Source organism: Asparagus officinalis, chromosome 6 (assembly GCF_001876935.1).
Source record: "Asparagus officinalis chromosome 6, Aspof.V1, whole genome shotgun sequence".
Lineage (NCBI taxonomy): Eukaryota > Viridiplantae > Streptophyta > Magnoliopsida > Asparagales > Asparagaceae > Asparagus > Asparagus officinalis.
In genome coordinates, this window is record NC_033799.1 from 61,750,701 (window position 1) to 61,773,892 (window position 23,192).

At 34.8% G+C, this 23,192-nt stretch overlaps 1 protein-coding gene across 1 annotated transcript in view; it reads left to right on the plus strand.

The window, feature by feature from the left end:
- Nucleotides 1-23,192, plus strand: part of LOC109846239 — a 104,358-nt gene that overhangs the window by 20,679 nt on the left and 60,487 nt on the right. Inside the window, exons 16-30 of the mRNA XM_020415462.1 lie at nucleotides 2,475-2,570; nucleotides 2,701-2,768; nucleotides 5,769-5,889; nucleotides 5,964-6,179; nucleotides 6,367-6,594; nucleotides 6,675-6,784; nucleotides 6,900-6,996; nucleotides 13,103-13,201; nucleotides 13,290-13,430; nucleotides 13,542-13,607; nucleotides 16,793-17,275; nucleotides 17,397-17,708; nucleotides 19,312-19,443; nucleotides 21,014-21,127; nucleotides 21,304-21,488. Of these exons, the coding sequence (XP_020271051.1) occupies nucleotides 2,475-2,570; nucleotides 2,701-2,768; nucleotides 5,769-5,889; nucleotides 5,964-6,179; nucleotides 6,367-6,594; nucleotides 6,675-6,784; nucleotides 6,900-6,996; nucleotides 13,103-13,201; nucleotides 13,290-13,430; nucleotides 13,542-13,607; nucleotides 16,793-17,275; nucleotides 17,397-17,708; nucleotides 19,312-19,443; nucleotides 21,014-21,127; nucleotides 21,304-21,488 (2,468 nt within the window). The remainder of the gene's footprint in view (nucleotides 1-2,474; nucleotides 2,571-2,700; nucleotides 2,769-5,768; nucleotides 5,890-5,963; nucleotides 6,180-6,366; nucleotides 6,595-6,674; nucleotides 6,785-6,899; nucleotides 6,997-13,102; nucleotides 13,202-13,289; nucleotides 13,431-13,541; nucleotides 13,608-16,792; nucleotides 17,276-17,396; nucleotides 17,709-19,311; nucleotides 19,444-21,013; nucleotides 21,128-21,303; nucleotides 21,489-23,192) is intronic.

Genomic DNA, 23,192 nt, shown 5'->3' on the forward strand with positions numbered 1-23,192 from the left:
GAAATATCTGAGTTGTGAGTAATTTAGTCTCTGTACAATCATAATGGAGCACAAATAAGTGAGCTGCATATGAGTTGATATTTATTATGTAATATTCAAACATAAATTTGAATAAGCGTTACCTTTTGGTTAAACAGATGAGGAAGAATGAGCTGTTATTCAGCTGAACATAGCTGTTTTTGAACAGCTTGCTTCGTTGCTTATCTTCATAACTATGCCTCAATTTGTAACCTTCATTCTTTAACTATCAACTAATTTCTGCCAATGCTGATATTTATGGCTGGATTTAGAGGATCATGATCTTTGTAATAAGGACAATATCTTTTTTCTTTTTGAAAATGTTTGGTATTTCCTGCCTGTTTGTTCGTAGCCTTATTTATTCTCTTCTTTCTCATCTCGTAGTCTTCTCCTCCTACTACTCCTTCACTCTCTCTCATCATTTTATTAATTGTCTGAAAATGGTTTCTTATTTTTTGTCAAACTATGCAGACTTGCGGGGTGAATTGTACAACCTGTTCATATTTGGGGAACTTCTCTGATAAGTCTTTATCATTATACCTATTACCTTCCTACTATCACACAACCCCTACTTACTTCCAGTGTAGTATTACGCAGCAAATTTAGTGTAATTGATTAAATAGGAGAAGTACTTCCGAAGTCCTACGTGATCATAGAATATTAATGAAATTGAAGGAAATTTTTTATAGGATATTTATAACACCAATAGTGCTATATGGATCAGAGTGTTATACAATTAAGAGAAATGTACAAAAGTGAGTGTTGCAAAAGCGATAAATTGATAATTTATAATGAGTGTGGATATACACTAAGATATAGGATAAAAAATGAGTGCATTGGCAAAAAGTTATATATGTTACTCGTATTGTAGATAAAACGAATAACAATTGATTGAGATGGTTTGATGTTGTACAATGAAGGCCATTAAATGTATCAATTAAGATGAGATTATAGTTAATGGGGCTAAGAGGAATAGTGGTAGGTCTAACAGAACTTGGTTTATACCAATTAAGAAGGATGAGATAATGATTAAGAAGGAGAAAACCCTTAACAGAAGCTATTAGAAGAATCATTCATGTAGCCAACTCCAAAATTTGCGGATTAATCTTTGGTGGTGTTCTATTTCCCTTCAAATCTGTATAATATAGCTAAAACCTACTTGGTTGCTTGCTACTACCAGGAAGTAGCATACATTTTGTTAATTCTAAACAAGAACATCTTTTATTGCAACTTCCTGTACTAAATTTCAAACCAAAATTAGTATACTTTCTGCTTAATTCAACTCTAGCAGCCATAACAAAACCTTTTATCATGATTCTTTAGGAGGGGGCCCCATGGATCCCTTTCCTCCATTCAGCCCAGTATGTGCAACTTATTTGTTAAATTAGCGCCAATCATATTATTTAATTACAATGGCACAAGTTTGTCTTTTCTTAACCCTCACACTAAGATTCCTACATGTATATTTCTTTAATTACTTAATGGATCCCATTTGTCTCGATTTTACATGTCCAAGCAATATTCAATGACTTTCTCAGCTTATCTATTTCAGTGGCCATGTTTTGACATGCATTTTATCCATATGCTACTTGTAGGTTACCAGTATGGTGCTCAGTTCTTATTTTTATCTCTTGTAAGATAGTTACAAATCACAAGAACCATTCCTAGATATTTACAAAGTCCAAACCATGAAGTTCAACATTATCCAATCTGTTTGGTGGTCTTCCTAAAGATGAATTTCATGTACTGTCTGTTCAACTTGGTGCTTCAGCATTTAGATTTTGCATATATTCCGTTCCTATGTTTGGATTACTCCTCTCTTTTGTTCCATCATTGCAAAGAATATTCTTCATATGACCACAAATATGAAGGAGCTTTGGATGTGCCTATTGCTACTATATTAAGGTCTTGTATCTAAATTAAGCTGTAATGAGCATGACTCTGCGTTCAATAAATTAAATTTTGCAAACTTCATTTTCTTTATTCTCTGCTTGTTCATAGTATGTGTTGACCTTCATAAATTCAAAAATAAAAATTTTAAGAAATTTGATATTTTTGGTCGTCCATGTAATTAATTTTGTGCACTTCGCTCATTTGGTTTCAGTTTTCTTCGGCCTCTTACACATATTTTTATACATTAAATGGTTAAGTAGATTTAGTCTTTGTCTCTTTATGCTTCATCTTTATTTTTTTCCTTGTATCTTTTTGCTTAGTCCTTATGCATTTCCTGTCCTTCAATGACTGATGATAATGTAAATCAGTGCCATTTGAGGCATATGATAACCCCTTTTTGTGTAAATGTGACGTTTGACAATGCTTTGCTTGATTGTGGTTTACTTCATTCTTTGACATTTTGTCCTCTATTCATATTTTACTGGTCAGTTTAAATCCGCCTCTCCACAATTTGGCAATTTTATCATAAGATTTAGGACCTGACTTGCTGTATTTGAATTCAGATTTTGATGGGGACCTATGATGAGTTTTTAGCATTTGTAAAGAGAAGCAATGCTGTTAGCCCTACTGTTACGATGGAAACTACAACTGCTTTGCAGGTACTTTGTATGTCTTTTGGCTATAGCACGTTTAAGATTCCACCATCGAACATTGTCAATCTTATGCATTAAGTACGAGGATTCCTTTCTCATGGAGAATATTTGATTCATTGGCATTTGTGGAGAGCAGATGAAGATAGAGCAGGTTACTCGTAGAGCTCAGGAACAGTTTCAAATGGTATTGGAAGAACAAAGCAGGTATTTTAATTGCTTTGAATTGATTTTACTTCTTATTTCCTATTTTTTTTATTTTTTATTTTTTATTTTAGGGGTGGGGATGTTGAAATCCTATATGTCTGGTTCTTATTTGTTGCAATATTGTCAAGATTATATTTTCTTGGTCATCATTTTGTTTCATATTCTTATTGTGTTGGCGTTTTAGGAGTCTGTTGGTAATAAACTTGTACGTCTTAATATCCTCTTGAATATCTCAAAATAAAGATGAGTTTGTATAGTAGTTAGCTGTAAAAAAATATCTGATATGTCATTTCGTGTGGCTTAAAGAGACATTACGTGGTGATGAGAACTGCGGGGCTTGCTCTAACAAGGGCTGCATATGAAGCAGATAACTCGCCTGTGTTTGTGTTTTTAACATGAGGCTTGTGCTTAATAAACTAAAAAATAATCTTTTTTTCTTAAGCTGATTCCAAATATACTGTTGCGTGGAATTGTAATGTTTTAGAACTTCTAAAACAAAATGCAAAATGCTAAATGTTTGTTGAACTTGTGCTAGGTAAGTATTATTTGTAATTTATCGTCTTACTTTATCTTTTTATTTTTCTACATTCTAACTTCTGTAAATGTTTGAAATTTAGAACTATGGAAATTTTGGTTATTTTTTTCCTAATGCCTTGCCTTATGATTGAACTGACTTTACTAATTTTTTGAAACCCTTTGGGGGCTTCTATAAAATTATTAGCCATTAGGTTCCACATAACGCACACTAATGACTTGGGACGAGTCCAGAGTTGTTCTAGGGGGGCTAAGTGTCATGGGTGGGCGATTGATTCAAGCTTGTTATCAGTTAAATCATCTTCCATTTTGTTGTTTTAGAAATATTGTCCTCTGTAAATTAGACGATATAGTGACTCCAGTATAATGCAGTTCAATTATCTAATAAGTTAGGATAAACTCAATTCGAAAGCCCTCTCAAGTACACCTTAGCCCCATCATTCACACCTAAATCAACAACGCGGTCATACGTATTGCTGAAACCAAAAATATAAAAAATGGGGTTTTGAAAACTACACCAAAATTTGAGAAACAGGACGAGGAATACAAAAAGATTGCAATTGTTATATATTTTTAAAAAATATGCAAGATTATCATTCTTAATCTGTAAAAATATGCAAGATTATCACATAGACAACTTTTTCTCGGAAAAATTTAGACTATATTTGTTTCAAAATTTGTCCATTAAATGATAAAAATTGCTATGAGGTTCCCCAAAAATGTTAGTTGTTTTAACTTAATCCCTTTAATTGGCCAATCAAAAGTAGCACAACAAGATAAGGAAGTGAGGGACCTATTGAAGGACTGTTACAAAATATCAAAACATTTAAGAGACTAATAGTTAAAAAGCCCTACAAGATATGATATTACCAAGGGTTTTTCTGGGAAAAAACAACCTAAGTCAGTTAGTGTAGCTACAAGATATGATATTACCAAGGGTTTTTCTGAGAAAAAACAACCTAAGTCAGTTAGTGTAACCCAAACAAAGTCACGAGTGGGTCCCATATATATTTAGCAAGTGATGTTAGCTGAGTTCAACGTTCTGTAAACCAGAACGTTACCAATAAACCTAATAAACTTCAGCTTTTTCCACCGTTGCATGAGTACTATATAGTATATATGTGATGTAGGACATCTAGAAGATCGCATTAGCTAGGATTTTTTTTGAGTATGATTTTAAGATATTTGTTTAAGATTGGTTATATTATTTAGTTAGGTATGTTATTTTGTTGATTATGTTATTTTGTTAGAGTTGATGTTATCAATTAGTTAGGATTATGATTTCATTTTATGTCTATAAAAAGGATTATAATGTTTTATCTTGGAAAAAGAAATTGATGAATAATATATGAATTCTGAGAGATGGTTGGAGTGATTCCATAGACGTGAAGCCATATTTTTATGATCAGGTGCCCGTGTAAAACCGGCCTCTTCAATTGCTTTTAGAGGTTAGATGTTGTGCAGCTGTGAGTGAATCCGGTTTAGCCTATTTATCTTTTATCTTTCTTTATCTGACCTTTTATTGACAAAAAAAAAAGAAAAAAAAAGAAAAAGCGAGAAGTTATTTTTTAGGGGTGATGTTCACTGGAGCAATATTTATTATCACTTCCGCTCCGCATAAATTGTAACAGGAAAAACTTGGGGAGGCTAACACCCCTGCTGCCCCCCCCCTACCCCACCCCCCCCATCCAAAAAAAACTTGTCCTTGCTAATGACAACTAACTCCACTATCCTAGCCTAAGATGATCTTTTATGGATGTTTTGGCTTTCTCCTGGAGGTATGCGCAACACATTTGTATATAACAATACAAGTTTACAGTTTCTTAATTAAATGCTCATTTCCATCAGGTCAGTATGCCAGAACATGCCAAGCAATGTTTGTAAATCGGTCATATGTCTTGAAATTAGTTCAGGCCTAATATTTTGACCAGGCTAATCTGAGTTTTTTATTCTCACACTTTTGCACCATCCTAGTCATATACTTGTTGCATCCTTGCTATATATTGTCAAAATTGGGAACCCAAAAGGTAAAATAAGGGAACTAATAATTAATAAATTCAAAGAGCTCCTTTTTGACTAAAATTTGAAACGTTTTGTTTTATTTTTTTCACATAATCCTGTTTTGTATCTTCAATAGTAGATGTATGTCTCTGTCTGTCTACATGCACAGTAGTACATGCGTGATCATATAAGTGCTCATAAGTGTATTATTTACAGCTGTTCAAAGGAGTACTTTATAAGCCTACTCTAGTCAAAGCATACTTACCACTAACCTAGTAGCACCGAGTTCTGCAACTATATTTACTAGATTATTCAGAAGATTGCAATGTTTCCTGAAAATTAGTATCATAATGTGGGATCTCTCTTTTTCCCTATAGATTTTGCCTTTGAGAAAATTTGATCTATATTAAATGTTGGATGTGTTTATTTCATTTCTGCTTATGCACTTTTTGTAACTCATTGCAGGTTTTCACTTGATGTGGACTTTGATGCTCCCAAAGTGAGGATTCCAATGAGGACTGGTCAATCAACTATGCATGAGAGCCAGTTTCTTCTAGATTTTGGGCATTTCACATTGCATACAAGAGTATGTTTCTCGATATGAGCTAGTTATATAGTTTGTCTGTTGTTGTGGGTTTTAATAGGTTTAACAAATTGCAGGAAGGACAGCCTGATGAAAAAAGACAAAGTCTCTACTCTCATTTTCATATATCAGGGAGGGACATGGCTGCTTTCTTCACAGATGATATATTGAAAACAAAACCTTCACATTCTGGACAAGATGGCAGTCAAACACTTCTTTCATCCTCTACAAATGACTCCGGTCATTTCTATTCTCTTCTCGATCGCTGTGGCATGTCAGTTATTATTGACCAGGTATTTTGTTTTCTTTCATTTCTTGGTCCAAATGTTTACTAACATATTAATCTGTTTGCCAATGCTTTGATTTTCATTTCTACTTCGTCTTCTGTAATTGGCTCTTATGATCCATATATTATTTGACATAATACTGAATATATTGGAGAAACTTCAATTGATATGAGTATTTTTCCTCTCTCCACAGATCAAGATACCTCATCCACGTTATCCGTCTACTCGAATTTCTGTACAAGTTCCAAATCTTGGTATTCACTTTTCACCAGAAAGATATTGCCGTATTATGGAATTGCTTAGTATATTCTACAGCACCATAGAAAGCAGTAGTCAAGACACTGATGTGAGTCTCCGACCTGGTTCTCTGCCTTGGCTACCCGCTGATTTAACAACTGATGCTAGAATCTTGGTCTGGAGGGTATGGACTCTTCCTCTGATTAAGTGACACTAATATCATTTTATCTTTGACTCTGAGTTGCTCCATCTATTTATTGCTAGGGGATTGGACATACTTTAGCTGAGTGGCAACCTTGTTATCTTGTCTTATCGGGGCTGTATCTTTACGTTCTTGAGTCTGAGGTTTCACAAAACTATCAAAGGTGTTCCAGGTGAGTTCTATTTTTTCTACTTAGCTTCTTACATATTTGTGTATAACTTTTCACCAGCACCCATTTTTGACCTTTGATGGTCTTGTATGTTCTTACGAATTTATGAAACTCACAGCATGGTTGGTCGACAAGTCTTTGAAGTGCCTCCAGCAAGTATTGGTGGATCCCTTTATGCCGTTGCTGTGAGTTCAAGGGGAACTGAAGTTCAGAAGGTAAGCTAGGCTTCTTGATTACATTTATGAAAGTCCCTCTTAACCATTATATCAAATCTCCAAAGTTATTATAAGGCTTGAGGATTATTGTTTTATATTCTAACGTATCCCCGCAGGTTGAATGCCCTTCCTTGATGGGCTTAAACCTAGACTCACGTAGCGGTAACAAATTTTTTTTTTTAAAATCCGCATAAAATTCGTCGCCAGCAAGATTCAGACCAGCTCTGATATCATGATACTCAGATAATTACTATTGACTAGAAGAGAGTAATACATAAAGATACTACGGATAATAACTCAAAGCGGGTTCATACCCGCTAACCCAATAGCTAATTACTACTAAATCTAACAACATTCACTGGCTGATTGATTTTATTTTTCAATTCCTTTAGTTGCTAGTACTATATATTCTTAGTAGTAAAGTTTAACTAGTTCTGCTTAGGATGATGAATATTTTCTGTTGCTTTTCGTGTTACTTTCTTTTCAGCAGATATTTTCAGATGCTAGTGACTTTTTGGAGCTGAGTCTATATAGATGATGGTGATTTTTTTAATGTTTTCCTATAAAGAAGTTATCTTCCATGACTGATTCTGCTACAACTATGTGCATATGCATGTTTCCCTTGCATGAGGTTATAATTCATTATAGTTGTCATTCTTATCTTTTACTTTTCAATGCGTTTGTTCTAGGCTTCTAGCTGATTTTGTCTTTTTCCCTTGGAGTAAATTTCACCCCCCACCCCCACCAACCCTGCCAACCCTCCTGGCCCTGAACTTGGGGTATTCTGCACAAAACCCCCTTTAAACATTATAAAGTATAGGAACTCCTGAACTCGTTTCAGAAATACCACTATGCAAGTTCACCAAAATACTATTATCGATGACAACATATTTGATGAAGATCTGCCACGAAGGAAGCATTTTGTTGACATCCCGTCAACCTACTCTATTGTTATGGATCATATCATGGAGAAACACGATACTATTGTTGTTGCGATTTCGGGTGGCATTTTACTTGAATATTACTGCTTTCATTTAGGTAGTAATCTGCAGCTTAAGGATATTTTGACTTGTTCCCATCTTATGCACATGATGGCCAAATATCTATGTACATGTATTGCACTTTCTGTGTGTGTGTGTGTGTGTGTGTGTGTTTGTTTATTTGTATATATATAAGAAAATCTAAATTTATGGGTTATCACATGTTTATCTGTTGGCCTTTGGGGACTTCGGGTAGTAAGTGCACCCCAAAATCATCGTTATCCAAGGTACAACCAAATTTTTTACTAGACAATAATCATGCTGGTCCTATGACCATGGTGCTTTAGGAAAAAAATTGAGTCATCACAAATTTTCCTCTGAATAACTATCGGTACATGAGTACATCATACATACCTATCATAAAGAAAAATATCATCGTCGAGAATATTAGTTCTGCATATATCTCCTTGCAAATTCACTTTGCATATGTATTCCTAAGCGGAAAAAAGCTTTTAGCTAGTTACATTTTTTGATCTCTCTGTGCATGATCCCTTATAGAAGCTTATGCATGTACAAAGATTCATGTTCATTATTAACTGATAGTACCTTATGTATGCAAGCATGACAGTACAGTATGTGCGTTTTACATACCAAATTTCTTTTGAATAGCCTAAGTTTTGTGCTGATTAGAGTAGGAAGATATTTCATTTATAGCCAATCTTGGTTTTGTGAGTAGCTGAGTGCTTACTCTGTTTTTCTTTTATGAACATGGACTTGTAATATATATGTGAGGTTTTAAATCGGTTATTGGAAGTATATCGGACGACTAAAATTCATTTCGGATCTTGGTAATCGGGATATATCGGGGATTAGTAGTAAAAATCAGAGTGTCATGTCAGATGGTAGGCATATATAATATGATGTCTTAAAATGTAATTTAAGCACATTTAATGAAATATGCAGAGAGTGTCTTCGAGAGAGGTCGTCGATAGAGGTCTTCAAGTGAGAAATTTGTGAGCGATTGGGAGAAGAGAACAATGAAGGCAGAGAGAATTAGAGTTACATAATGAGCGGATGTGAAATGGAATAGGATAGCATAGTTTCTGTTTAGTGGATGTAGGTCGTGAGGGTTTTTGCCTCCAAACCCGAACTGGTTTACTTACAATGTAAATTGTAGAAAAAAATAGACGAATGTTTAATCCACGAGAAATCGGCAGCTTTATCAAATTTACAATGATATATCGAGACAAATCGACCAAAAACAATATGCGATAATTTTTTTGTGGAAATCGTATTGGCTTTGGGCCAAACCCTATATATCGGTGATAAATCGATAAAATCAGCCTATTTTAAAACATTATATAGACGCATGTTATGCTTCTTAGAGTACTTTTGGCTGTAGATTCTATATTTCACAATGATATTCGTAGATATGATGTTTCTTGTCTTGACTAAATTAGCAGCTAGTGAGGATTAGGTTCCCTTTCAAGGAGTGTTGAAACGTTTGTCATAATTAGTAGAATAGAAAACTAAATACATGAATGTAATTTGAGTAAAAGTGTAGCGAGAAAAGTGTTTATAGTATGTATTGATGATTAAGAAATACGTAAAAGTAATAATTCATCATTACGGAGAGATTGAGGATAAAGTTTTCTATCAAATCATATCGGGATGATAAAATGGAGTGATTTTGGTTTCTTATGTGATCGTAGAATACTTATGGGATTGAAGAGAAAATTCTATGGGACAGTTAGAAGACCTCCAATGCTTTATGGATCAGAATGTTGGGTAAGTAGAAAACTTCTGCGAAAAATGAGTGTTGCATATTTGAGAATGTTATAATGTGCTTGTGGGTGTACTCTAAAAAATAGGATGTAAATGAGTGCACTCGTAGGAGATTAAAGGTTTCTCCCATTGAGGATAAAATGAGAGATAATCAGTGAAGATGGTTTGGTTGTGTATAAGCCCCTTAGTGCTCCAGTTAGCAAAAATGATGTTCTTATAATTAAAGAGTTAAATAAATCTAGAGATAAAAGAACTTTGTTAGAAACAATTAAAAACAATGTAATAATAGTTGATATAATAGAGGAGATGACCCAAAAAGGAAGTGAATGAGATAACCCTATTTATCCTCTCGGACTGCAGAAATATTCGGCATTATCAGTTTATTTCAATTGACAACTAATTCTGATTAAAAAAGTTTTGGTATTTATCTTCCTTGAGGTTGTTATGATTGTCAACTATAATCAGCGATGTTATCATTTTGCTCGTATCCTTGATGCTATTTTTGTTGTCTTAACTTATAACTTGTAAAAAGCGGGAAATAGCGACGCTATAGCGGCGCTTTTCGCGATCGCGGGGCTTCACTGCGCCGATATAGGGGATAGCGGGGTGTTTTGGATGAGAAAACCGCCTTTTGTTCGAAACATGATCTAAAGCGCGACATCGCGGATATTAGCGCTAAAAAGCGCTGAACCCATTTGTTAAAACTTAAAACTCTCCCCGAATCCGACTCGAACCCATCTTTTAAAACGTATATTCCTGTCTCTGACTCCCGAATGTGCCCTAGCTGCCTCCGGTCCCTCTCCCTCTTGTGCCTCTCTTTCCTGTCCTACGACGACGATTTTCAGCACTGTCGCCGACTCGCCGCCAGCGACGCTCGAAAGTCCATCTCCCTCCGGTTATCTCCGGTCAAGCCCATCTCTCTCTCAAGTCTCACGGTCTCACCTTTCTCTCTCTCTCACTTCTTCGGCGACACCAGAAGGTCCAGACCTTCCCTCCGGCGACCAACAACAGCAACATCTCCTCGCAGTTAGGCTTCATTAATCTTTATAATTATAGTACTTTGTTAATATTATGTAATTTTTACGTATCTATTTCATGTTTAGGCATCAAGTATGCATTTGTAGAATTTTTATATCTTTTATATGATTTTTCTTATTATTTAGAATATGTAAATATATTTATATTTGACCGCTATTTGACTGTGCGCTATTTGCTGCTATTTTTGTCGCAATAGTCTCAAATAACCTTAGCGGTACCTCGCCGCGACGCGCCGCTATCCGCTATCAACAACCTTGAGTCATAGCATGCAGTAAGGCGCATGGAGACTAGTCAAGATTTCTTTGATAGATAAATCACAAGAATTGCTAGATCTAACCTGCATAATATAACAATGATTCAACTTCCATTCAAATCAGGGGCCTTAAGAGATCTGGTTTAGTCATATTCATTCTTCACACATGTATTGTTTAGCAATAACATATACAAATTTATTTGCATTTCCTTGGAAGCCTACATATAAACAAAGAGTGGTGTCTGTGACATCTTCGAAAGCTCCAAATATCTACGGTTACATTCATGTATGCAATGTATATTTAGAAACCTTCAAAGATTATCCAAGATTACTAATTACATCGAGGAACTATTTTAGCAAATGCTTAACAAAAAAAAACTACAAAAATATCATGGGACCAGCATTTACAATAGCAAAGTAAGTTATACGTCAGACAAGGATTCCAATGCATGTCCAAGTCCTGACTCTATGCTACGCTAAAAGTACAATGACAAAAGGTACATATTCATTTGCCATGGTTACTGGCTTGCTGCAGTTCTGCAGTTAAATGACTTCAGTATGGAAATTCTACATCCTCTTGTGAAGGGGTTACTAGATTCTAACCCTACCTGTCTACACCTATGAAACATACTCCTTTGATTAGGGTCCATGCTATTGCTTAATTAACTCTTGTTCATGTAGTTATACATGTTTAGATAGACAAGTCACGGCCTCTCAACAAGGTCAAGTATATTACGACAACCTGGTGACTAGGTCCTAAAAATTCTACTTACTCTGGTGAAGGAATTACCAGACTTCCGATTGCACTTGGCAGCCGTTACTGAAATCACCCCTTCATTCATGATTACTGTTGAGTTCTTATGGATTGGCATTCAACATACATACTCTATACAGTTATATGAATTGTACACGTCCAATCCCTAAATAACAAAAACATTTGAATGCTACTACCATTTAAAGGACTGTTTTAGCCATTTATACGCAATTATACACAATTTTCCAATCCCTTTTGACATGATGTGGAGACTTGCAGGGTGTGATTCACGAAAATTACTTCATTATATATCAGGTGAATTCTAAAATTTCTGTGGATTTTTAGTCATTTTCATTTGATTTTTAGCTGCTGTAACATCCATATGGACAGAATATTAATATCTAGTACAGTAAGAGATCATGTTTTTCCACTCTGGAAACCTGATTGCAGGAATACGATCTCTTGCCTTCTTCAAGAGGAAGCTGTAGTATTTTGATTTTAATTTGGGCCAACTTGGAAGTGTCGTAAATCTGACATATATTGCCCATGAATGAACATGAACTTTGGGCTATCCTTCTGAAAATAAAATGAAAAGAAGTTGTAGTAGCAAAGCATTATTTTATTAGTCAGTCCTAAAAATACGACTAAAAATTGCCCATGAATGAACATTAACTTTGGACTATCCATGATAATAAAGTAAAAGACTAAAAATTCAACTCTAAATCCATAAATATTTCTGAATTTGTTATGTCAAGGAAGTCATAGAGCATAAGAATTGACAATTCGTTCTTTCAAACATGTTACTATTACTTTTCCCAGGGATTGATCTTTATTTCTTGTTTCCAACTCTTCTCAAATCACGGAGGCTTTTGTGTCTCCTTTACTTCTATGTTTTCTCCCTCTCCTTTCTTTCCTGTCTGTTTCCTTTGTCTGGTCTTGAAGACAACTAAGGGAGCATGCCCCTTATTTCTACCTTTCATAAGGAACAGCAGGGCCTAGTTTAGTTATGGTGGGTGAACACCTCTTCCCTGAGTTCAAGCAACAAGGCTCCTTATCTTATAATAGTATTTGTCTCAGTCCAATCATATGATAATCAGTCATGCTTTTCCTACCTGTTTATATTATCGTAGTTAACTTTTTATTATAATTATTGTTACTATTAATTTTTTGCCACTACACTTTATACCATATGTCTAATGAAGCAATTAGAGAATTGCCACTGATTTAGGTTCATATTCCAACAAGAAAAAACATATTTTTATTTCTTATTTGTGGAGGAATGTCTTTCTGATGCAGGCTTTGGAGTCCACAAGTACTCTGATTATTGAATTTCGTGATAATGAGGAGAAGACCGCTTGGCTGAAAGAGCTTGTTCAAGCCACATACAGAGCTTCTGTATTATAATATCTTTTACATTTTTAAATTGTTCCCATTTTTTATTGTACTGTTAGCAACGGTTTGTTTTTTCCCCTTTCTTGAACAGGCTCCTCCTATAATTGATATACTAGGAGATCAAATCAATGGTCCACGAGAATCTATTATACGCCAAAATAGTAGCTTGAGAGCAGCTGACCTAGTTATCAATTGTTCCCTTGTTGAAGTGAAACTGGCTATATATGGGAAAGTAATATGTTATATTTCTTTATAGTGTTTATCCATATCTAGTTTAAAGATGCTGGTGGTGGTTGTATTTTTATGTACTAAAATTTTATCCGTCCAAAATTTTGCATTGCAGTTAGATGAGAAATGTTGCAACACTGATGAATCATTAATTTTAGAGCTTCTTGTTGGTGGTGGAAAGGTAAGTATATGTTTTGAGACTTTGAAGTTTTATCTTGCAACTTGCTTACAAATTACAAAGATATTGGCTGCAATTACCTGCATGATTATATGAGAGTTTGACAAATAATTTTGTAGGCTTATAGATTGGCTGCTGGTTTTTTTGACTAATGTGTGAATCCAGATATTCTTTCAATAATACAATTTGATGTTGGTGAGGTAGCAGCACAGACATTCGCCAAAAACACTTGTATGGAAACCTGAATTGCATCAAATGTTGTCCTGTAGGCTTTGTAGAAATATGAGTTAGTGACGCACACCGACACTATTGTTTCTTTACACTATGTTCTTTAATCATCATGCATACCCGACATTTATGGGAATTGTGTTTTTAGCAATATAAGATACTGGATGTGAACCGCTAATTGTTGCTACTGCATGTTTTTCTTTGATGAGTCCTATGGTGAAGTGTGCTGAAAATTTTAAGGTAATATATATAGTTTCCATATGATCTATAAAAAGCCTTCCATTGAGTGCCCATGGAGATGATATGGTGAGTTCCAAAATAGAAATCAGGATTTAGTACATACATTTATGTAATTAAAAATTGATGAAGTAGATGTATTTATGTAATTAAAGATTCATAAAGCAACAATTAGGTGAGTACAATTGAAGGAGAGATGAAACCGTTTCGCATTCTCATTTAATTACTTAAAGGATCAGCTTCTTTTCGCATTAGTTATGTGCCGACATACAAGGAATAATTAAGACAAACTCACGGTGTATGTTATTTGCTCATAGGATTACATTAGTTGCTGAGCTTTTGGAAAGGATTGTTTCTAAAATAAAATAGTGGAGAGAATATTTCAAATCTAAAGGATATTGAATTAGCAAAACAAAAGCGGAATATAATGTAATTAATCTTTGTAAATATGGAGAATAATGCACTTATTGTGTATGATGACAGTCAAGATGGTGAGATGGTAAGATTAAGGAGGATGTGATTAATGAAATCAAAGGAGAATGCTTAAAGTGAAGGAGTGTTTGTGGATCCTTTGTGATCATAGTTGGTCAGATGGAGGACGGCCTACGAGAAATTGGTTAGAAGCTGTAAGACACTAAGACTTAAGAAGTTGGTAAGATGTTTCAAAGGGTGTATTTGGCAATTCTGAAGAACTAGTTTTAGTGGATAAAAGCATTCTCCAAAAACTAGTTTTTAGTTTGACAGAACGTGGGCCAAAATGAAACTAGTTTTTTCTAGTTCAACTGCTATCTCCCAAGATTAGTTTTCTTCTAGACCAACCCATACATGGACCAACTCTATCCTAGTTAAGCAAAAATTAGTCCTTGTCCAAGCTCATTTTGGTATTGTTAAACATAGCCTACGAGGCTACGACTTAAGAAGGGGACATAATGATTAGTGGGAAGAGTGAGATTCATGTAGCTGACTATAAAAATTTAGGATAAAGGTTCTTGTTTTTATTAATGTCGCATTTTATGATCTGTCTACAAATTTGATGTGGGCATTTAATACTGGTCTATTTTTCATGTGTTATTTTTACAATATATTATAAAATTTTGTTTCTCCTATAATATTCAATCCCTAAATTTTATAAAAGCACAGTAACCTCGTGGCTTTCATTTAAAGGAAATCCACACTTGTACTTATTTAGAAAGAAACCATACCTTTGATTAAAGTGTTACTATTTAACAATTTCCAGTATTGCCAATTTTTTTTAATATTAAAAATATTGATCTCTGTTTCCTTCCTCCTATTCAGGCTCTTATATTCCCCCTTCTTTCTGCATCATGAAATAGTGGTGGATTTTTTTACCCAACCAATTTAAGTCGTTATTATGGAAAAAAATAAACTTTTATAAGGTTTCTGGTATTGATAAAATTTGAGGTGTGAATCTTTTATGTAGAATTGTGGGGCAATGTTATGGGGAGAAACCCGCAATGGAAGGTTGACTTGGGGCTTTAAACATGGGATGCTCAATGTCTTATGCTTAAAGTTGATTGTTATGATTTCTTTCAGTTTTAGAGTTAAACAATCTTTTTATGATGTAAGCAAACTAATTCTGTATGTTCTTGTGAAACAATTGTTGCCTTACAGATTATTATACATTTGTAAGATGATTACTTTTTCATCTGACACTTTCTTGATTTTTGTTTCTGGCTTCTGCTTTCTAGTGACTCTTTTTTAATATTGTCTCTAGGATCTGCTCTATATTTTCTTGATGGTTCTTACTGTTTACAGAGAGCTGTCAACTAAATACTTTTCTGCTTTTGTTTTACAAATTATGTTGGTTTTCATTTGCATACAACTAGTTCTATATGATACTGTTATGGATGAGCTGATGGCTCTCGGATATCTGATGAAATCCTTGCTTTATATGAAAAAGTGTCCAAGATTATGCACGATAGGTTTCCCTTTGCATACAACTAGTTCTATATGATACTGTTATGGATGAGCTGATGGCTCTCGGATATCTGATGAAATCCTTGCTTTATATGAAAAAGTGTCCAAGATTATGCACAATAGGTTTCCCTTTGCATACAAGTATACAACTACTTCGATATGATACTATTATGGAGAGCTTCTGCTCAGGGCCACAAAAAATTGGTGAGTTGACAAAAGTAAATCGAGAATGTATTAAGAGGTAAATTGAGCATGATAAGAGGTCAACAAGTTCGAAACATGTCCGCTAAAGTGACAGTGGTTCATTTTTTCGTTGTGTTTGCATAGAGAGATGTGAAGGGACTTAGTGATGAAACCGGTTTGAATTGGGGCTTCAGGTTATGACTTTATAAAGGTAACTCTTTCCTAGATGTGCAGTTGGCTGTGTTTGTTAAAATAGGTTATTCTATTAGGTTTTGGCCTCAGCATGATTAATGTGCCTGTGAGACCGGTTTTAAACCTTTTGACTTGTGTGATTTGCTATTCAACTATTTCTATATTCGTTTGCTACTCAGATAAAAGAGGGAAATGAAGGACAAAAGTGTGCTGTAATAACTATTTCTATTTTTGTTTGCTACTCAGATAAAAGAGGGAGATGAAGGACAAAAGTGTGCTGTAATGCATACATCTTTTTACAATTAGCATTAAACCTTTAATTTTAGTTCTCTTCAAAGATTTTTTTTCTCGTGTATATTTCTTCCTGAACAGTGAACTTATATTGGATATTCTAATTTTCCTTTTAATAGGTAAATGTTCTTAGACTTGGTGGTGATCTCACTGTGAAAATGAAGCTGCACAGTTTGAAAATTAGAGATGAACTTCAGCGTTGTCTGTCTATGACTCCTCAATACTTAGTATGTTCTGTGCACAGTGAGAATAGCAAGCCTAGTACCTCTCGCATGTTTGAGCTCTCTGATAAAGGGAGAAACACCTTGCTTCTAGAGGAAGATGATTCTTTCAAAGATGCATTGCCAGATTTTATGTCTGTTTCTGATCAGAGCTTTTATTCACAAACACCTGAGTTGGCTTGCGACCCGCCTTCTCCTAGTACACGTGAGCACTATGCTGGAGGGGGTTATGATGATGCTTTATGTCAGGACAAGGATCAAGTGAAAGGGAAGACTGAAGTTTTTTATGAGGCGGCAGACAGCGACTTACCTGATTTTGTGGCTGTCACCTTTGTGACACGAAGTCCTGGTTCACCACTGTATGATGGCATTGATACACAGGTATAAATGAAATTTCTTCAGTTATTGTTATATTGAGGAACACGTTCTCAGTGTAGCCAACTTGATGGCGAAAGTTTTAGTTATGTTTCGCAAAATGAGTTTTCTGTTTCATTTGTTACAGATGTGCATCCGCATGACAGCACTAGAGTTCTTTTGTTATAGGCCTACTCTTGTTGCTCTTATTGGTTTGGGCTTTGATTTGAGCCGGGCAAACTCTGCAGTATCCCAGACAGATAGCATTGATGCTCCAAAGTGCTCAGAGAAAAAGGAAGAAAATTCTCGCACTTTAGTTAAAGGTTTGCTAGGTTATGGGAAAGGGCGCATAGTCTTTAATTTAAGAATGGATGTGGACAGCGTATGCATGTTCCTAAATAAGGAAGACGGTTCTCAGCTAGCAATGTTTGTTCAACAAAGTTTTGTTTTGGATTTGAAGGTGAGGATTTCCATAAAAAACTGTATCCATAACATATTAGTATGTTTGAATTGTCTTCTGTGTTTTCTTCACACACACACAAGTGGAGATAGGCTACTATTAATAATATCCAACATGTGGATACTATTAACCAAAATTTGAAAACCCCAAAAATAAAAATTCAAACAGATAGATGTGATCAACTACACATGAACTACTTAGAAACATAATTCCAAAGAATTTCAATGTGTTTTGAATGATATATCAAGGGGCAAAAAAACTAAACAACTATATGAAAATTCTGGAACATTGATTTTGACAACATAATATACACGAGTAAATGATGTTGAAATTCTTTGAAATTTTATTTCTAGATAGTTCATATGTAGTAGATCACATCCAGCAGATTGTGTGGTGGCGGCTCATTTAGGAAAATGAGCTACCAAAGAGATGGTCATCTGGTGAGCCTTACCCGTGTGATGTGACTTTTAGTGTGGGCCTCACCACATAGTTATCTCTTTTTATTTTATTTAGCAATGATGCGCACCATTAATATTAATATAGCTGATATATTATAAGTGTATATTATATAATATACATATACACATATATACTACAGATACCACACACATTATAGTAAAGCTCTTGTAAATAAGTGGACAACGAACACTTTTGTCCACTAACTTTTTTATCCATTAGATTTTCTTTGCGATGCTTCTTTCTGCTTAATTCTCTCTCTCTCCCCTCTAGGTTAGTAGTAAGGTGATAACTATTATATGCATTAGTGTACGAGGGTATACGTAGGATACGGTGACTGTAATATGGGTCTTATAGATTGATATATAATATATAGTATATAGATGAAGATGAGAGAGACGAGAGGAGAGAGAGAGAGAGGAGGAGAGAGAGGGAGAGAGATGGCACTTGGCAATAACTTTCTTGTCCTAATTTGCTTTGAGATTCATGTTGGCATGTGATACACATCAAGGCACACATCTTAAAGATAGCCTTCATGTGTATCACATGCTAACCACATTATCAAAGCAAATCTAATGGATTAAAAAGTGGTAGATAGAGCCCTCCATTAACTAAAGTTTATTCTAGCTTTACACACACTCTCTATGTGTGTGAGTGTGTTTGTAGTGCATGCATGTCTGTGCATGCTTGCGCGTTTATGTGTGTGACCGTCTATACATATATGTATGGATGTGTATACATGCATACTACATAAATACTACATACGTTTTATGCATGTATGTACACACATGTATATGTCAGACATGGAGGAACCGGGCTTGCCCTTGAATTTGACTAATTCACATTTGTAATAAAAAATATAGGTGTCTACGTGATGGCCCATTCTGATGTTCTCAGAACATTACTTTGAGAACTGTCCTTACGGGGATATTTTCCTTTGCAGTTGTATATATAGGTTATAAATACAAACTTTCTCCCAGAACTACTCTTTTTATTCTGTTTTCCTTCAAATTTTCCATGTTTTAGTAAAAACTCTATATCTTGTTTTGAAAATTTGTCTATTTTCCATGCCATATTTATTTAATTTTCAAATCCTCGTGTTTTATTCAGCATGTAAATTCCACTCTGTCATTATGTCTTCTTACAGGTTCATCCTAGTTCTATCTCTATAGAAGGTATCTTAGGGAATATGAGACTATGTGACATGTCCCTTGGTCCAGATCATCGTTGGGGCTGGCTCTGTGACATTCGCAACCAGGGGACTGAGTCTCTTATCAAGGTAATGTATGTCATTTGAGCTTGTCTTGTTTCTAGTTATGATGTTGTGACAACCCTGACATAATTAATCCAACATGTGCATTTTACATCTTTTGTTATTCATTCTGAGTGATCATGAGAAATACCTTTCTTTTGTTGCAAATTGGAATGCTACACATGGACGTTTTTTCGCAGTGTTTTTGGTTATTGTGTGTTCACACCATTGAATTTGATATCAGTCTTTTCATGTTACTTTTCCAAATTTTATTTTGATTGCCTGGAGTGATTATACTTGAGTATTTATGTATCTTACTCGGCTCCTTTGTTCCTGCCATGCACTCCAAGATGTATCCATTTCCTATATGAGCTGTTATCATTCTTCCCCTCTATTATAGTGTATTAGTCTAGGATCAGTCATGTTATGTGCTTCTCAGTTCCATGAGCCTAAACTACATGATTTTGCTTTTTGTGAACAAACCTGTAAGGTTGTTTGCCATGGCCTTTTATGTTCTAGTCTTCTTAGTTAGGAATTTAGTATCTGTACAACACTTTGATGCTAGGTTTACAGTTGGTTGGCAAGTTTCCGTGAGCTGTTACTGCCTTACTGGTATCCGAAAGGTAGCAAATGTTACTCAAAACCGAAAAGAAATTTAGCCTTTTATGTTCTAGTCTCCTTAGTTAGGAATTTAGTATCTGTACAACACTTTGATGGTAGGTTTACAGTTGGTTGGCAAGTTATCATAAGCTGTTACAGGTGTCTGAAAGATAGCAAATGTTACTCAAAACAAAGAAGAAATTTAAATACAATGAGAAATCAGAAAATTATGGGTTGTGTTTTTCAAGGATAACTTCCATGTCAATATGTGAAAATGCATAAGGTCATGCCTACATGTTAGCAGTGTTATTGATAGAACATCGTCCAACCAAAGCGCAATACTCCGTAAAAGACTGGAAAACATTGTAGACCTACCTTTAACATCACATCTAGCTTTATACTACAAGTCATGATGGATGACACTATGAATCAGAAGAGGGCCTTCAGCCTTGCATTAAATCTAGAAAGGCAACTGAATTGGAAAAATAGGTTTTGCCAGTTGCATTAATGCTCAGAAAGCCATGAAGCAAGAATCTTGTTGTAGTCTATGGACACGTGGACAAGTCTGGAAGCAAAATGGTAGGTTGATTTACATTTACTTCTAGCAAAGATAAAGCCAGGACACCAAACAGATCTCATTTTCTTAAATTTGTATGCATGTTGCTAGACAGTTGAGTTTGCACGAATCTATCAAGTTTGGACCTGAACAATAGATATGCGCATACATGAAACAGACATACGGACACTGCTATTAGTAACAACTAACAAATGGGAGATGATGATACGGGGGCAGTAAAACCTTGTCATATGACTAGTGCATTAATGCACATATTTTCCATGAAAAATAAATGCATTTATATGTAGGCATGCACACACATTCAAATGCAATGCACAACACTTCTCTAAACTATAACAATGGGAGAAGATATTATCTTCTTATGTATTCTTATGATTAATTCAAAATTGTCAACACTAAATTGTGCACTCTCCCTTCCAGTTTAAATTTCAATCATACAGTGTGCAAGATGATGATTATGAGGGACATGATTATAGCTTGACTGGCCGGCTTTCTGCAGTTCGAATTGTTTTCCTTTATCGGTTTGTGCAAGAGGTAAGCTTTAGATGCTTGCTAAAGCAAATTTTTAACTGCTTAATTGTACAATGATGATGTTCTCTGGTTCAAACTTTTACTTAAAAGATGTGGTCTTCTCGATTTTGATAGAATTCTGATGTCAGCATTTGAAATTCTGTGAGGTTTTCATACTTTAATGCAAATGTGGTTACTAGATTACGACGTACTTTATGGAGCTGGCCTCTCCACACACTGAAGAAGCTATTAAGCTTGTTGATAAAGTTGGGGGCTTTGAATGGCTGGTTCAAAAGTATGAGATGGACGGTGCTTCTGCTGTAAAAGTCGATCTATCATTGGATACTCCAATAATTGTTGTTCCAGAAAATTCAATGAGCGAAGAGTATGTATCGATTGTTTATCTTTTCACTTTTTAGTTAGCTATTTTAGTAGACTCCTTGTCTGGGCACCTCTTAAAACTCTTTTGCTTATTCTATTTATTCTTAAAGAATTATTTTCTTTGATAAATGTTTTTCCTTTATTGCTCGGTTTTTGACGTCATGCTCCTGTTTACATATTTTTTTGTTAAAGTGGTGTGTTTTTGTAGCTGAACTATACTCAGTATATTGTTATTTAACTTAAACACGTTATTGTAATTTCAACTTTGAAGTATTATTTAAAGAATAATGTTTAATTGCATGATTACATCAAGATTAAGGCTAAGAGAACCGGGCAATACTGACAGAAATTGCTTGTATAGGTTGGAATTTCGATATGGTTCTGAAATACAAGGGTATCCATCTGGTTCAGTGATATACCTTATTTAATGAAATAATTACATTTACTTTTTGTCTTTCCAATGCATACCGAAAAGCACTGAAAATTAGCAATATGACAGTGGATATGTTCCAAAAAATCAGTGAAACCTTTGTCTGGTTAATGTAAACCTTGGAAAGAATAGAAATACGAACATCAAGGAAAAGAGGATCAGTGAGGGAGTATGAAATGACAAATCTTTATCCTGTAGCCAGCAGAATTGTCTTAGTCACTACTATTAAACTTATGGTATCTTAGTGGGTTTTAATTTGGATTACAGGTAAAAGGAGATAATGTGAGCATTATATCTTAAGTTAAATGGTTATGGTTCTGAACTTAACTAGCTTCAGAGTTCACAGCAATATAGATGATCTCTAAACCCAACATGGTATAAATGTTATACAAAACCTAAGTTGACAGTCTCAAAAACATGCGTGCACAGAAACCCGGACACCTTTGCAAGGATTTGTGGATGAATCATTCCGAAATGCAATCGTAGATATTTAATTAAAAGATCCATGTTAAAATCGATCTACATTATTTAAAGTACTTAAAAGGCTATATTAAGATTCTTTTTTGTCTTGGTTTTTACCTACATATCAATTCGTCTCGAAATGAATTGCCAAAATAAGTCGAAATGAATTGCCAAAATAAGTCATCTCATAGTTCTTTAGTTTTAGGCTTATAAGGTATCAACATAATCATATGATGTTCATTTTCAAGCACATAAAGCCCTTATGCACTTGCTTCTGATTCTAGATACGTCAACCATTCTATACACCTGCTTAGATCATCCTTCTTTTTTGGTTCAATAGATGCTAAGTTAATGAACTGTAATACACACACACACACACGTGTGTGCATATATAGTACTATGAGTATCCATGGCACCAAGGGAAAACTTAGTCATTAGTAGTGAGATGGCCACATCTCCATCCCTCATCTAAATTGTCCCTGCTTGGGCCCCTATTAATTCCTAACCCACTTGAAAGTGGCCCCCACATTATATACATACATACATATACATACATACATATATATATATATATGTATGTATGTATATATACACATACATACATAAATACATACATATACAAACATCCATTCGCCACATCTCCATCCCTCATCTAAATTGTCCCTGCTTGGGCCCCTATTAATTCCTAACCCACTTGAAAGTGGCCCCCACATTATATACATACATACATATACATACATACATATATATATATATATGTATGTATGTATATATACACATACATACATAAATACATACATATACAAACATCCATTC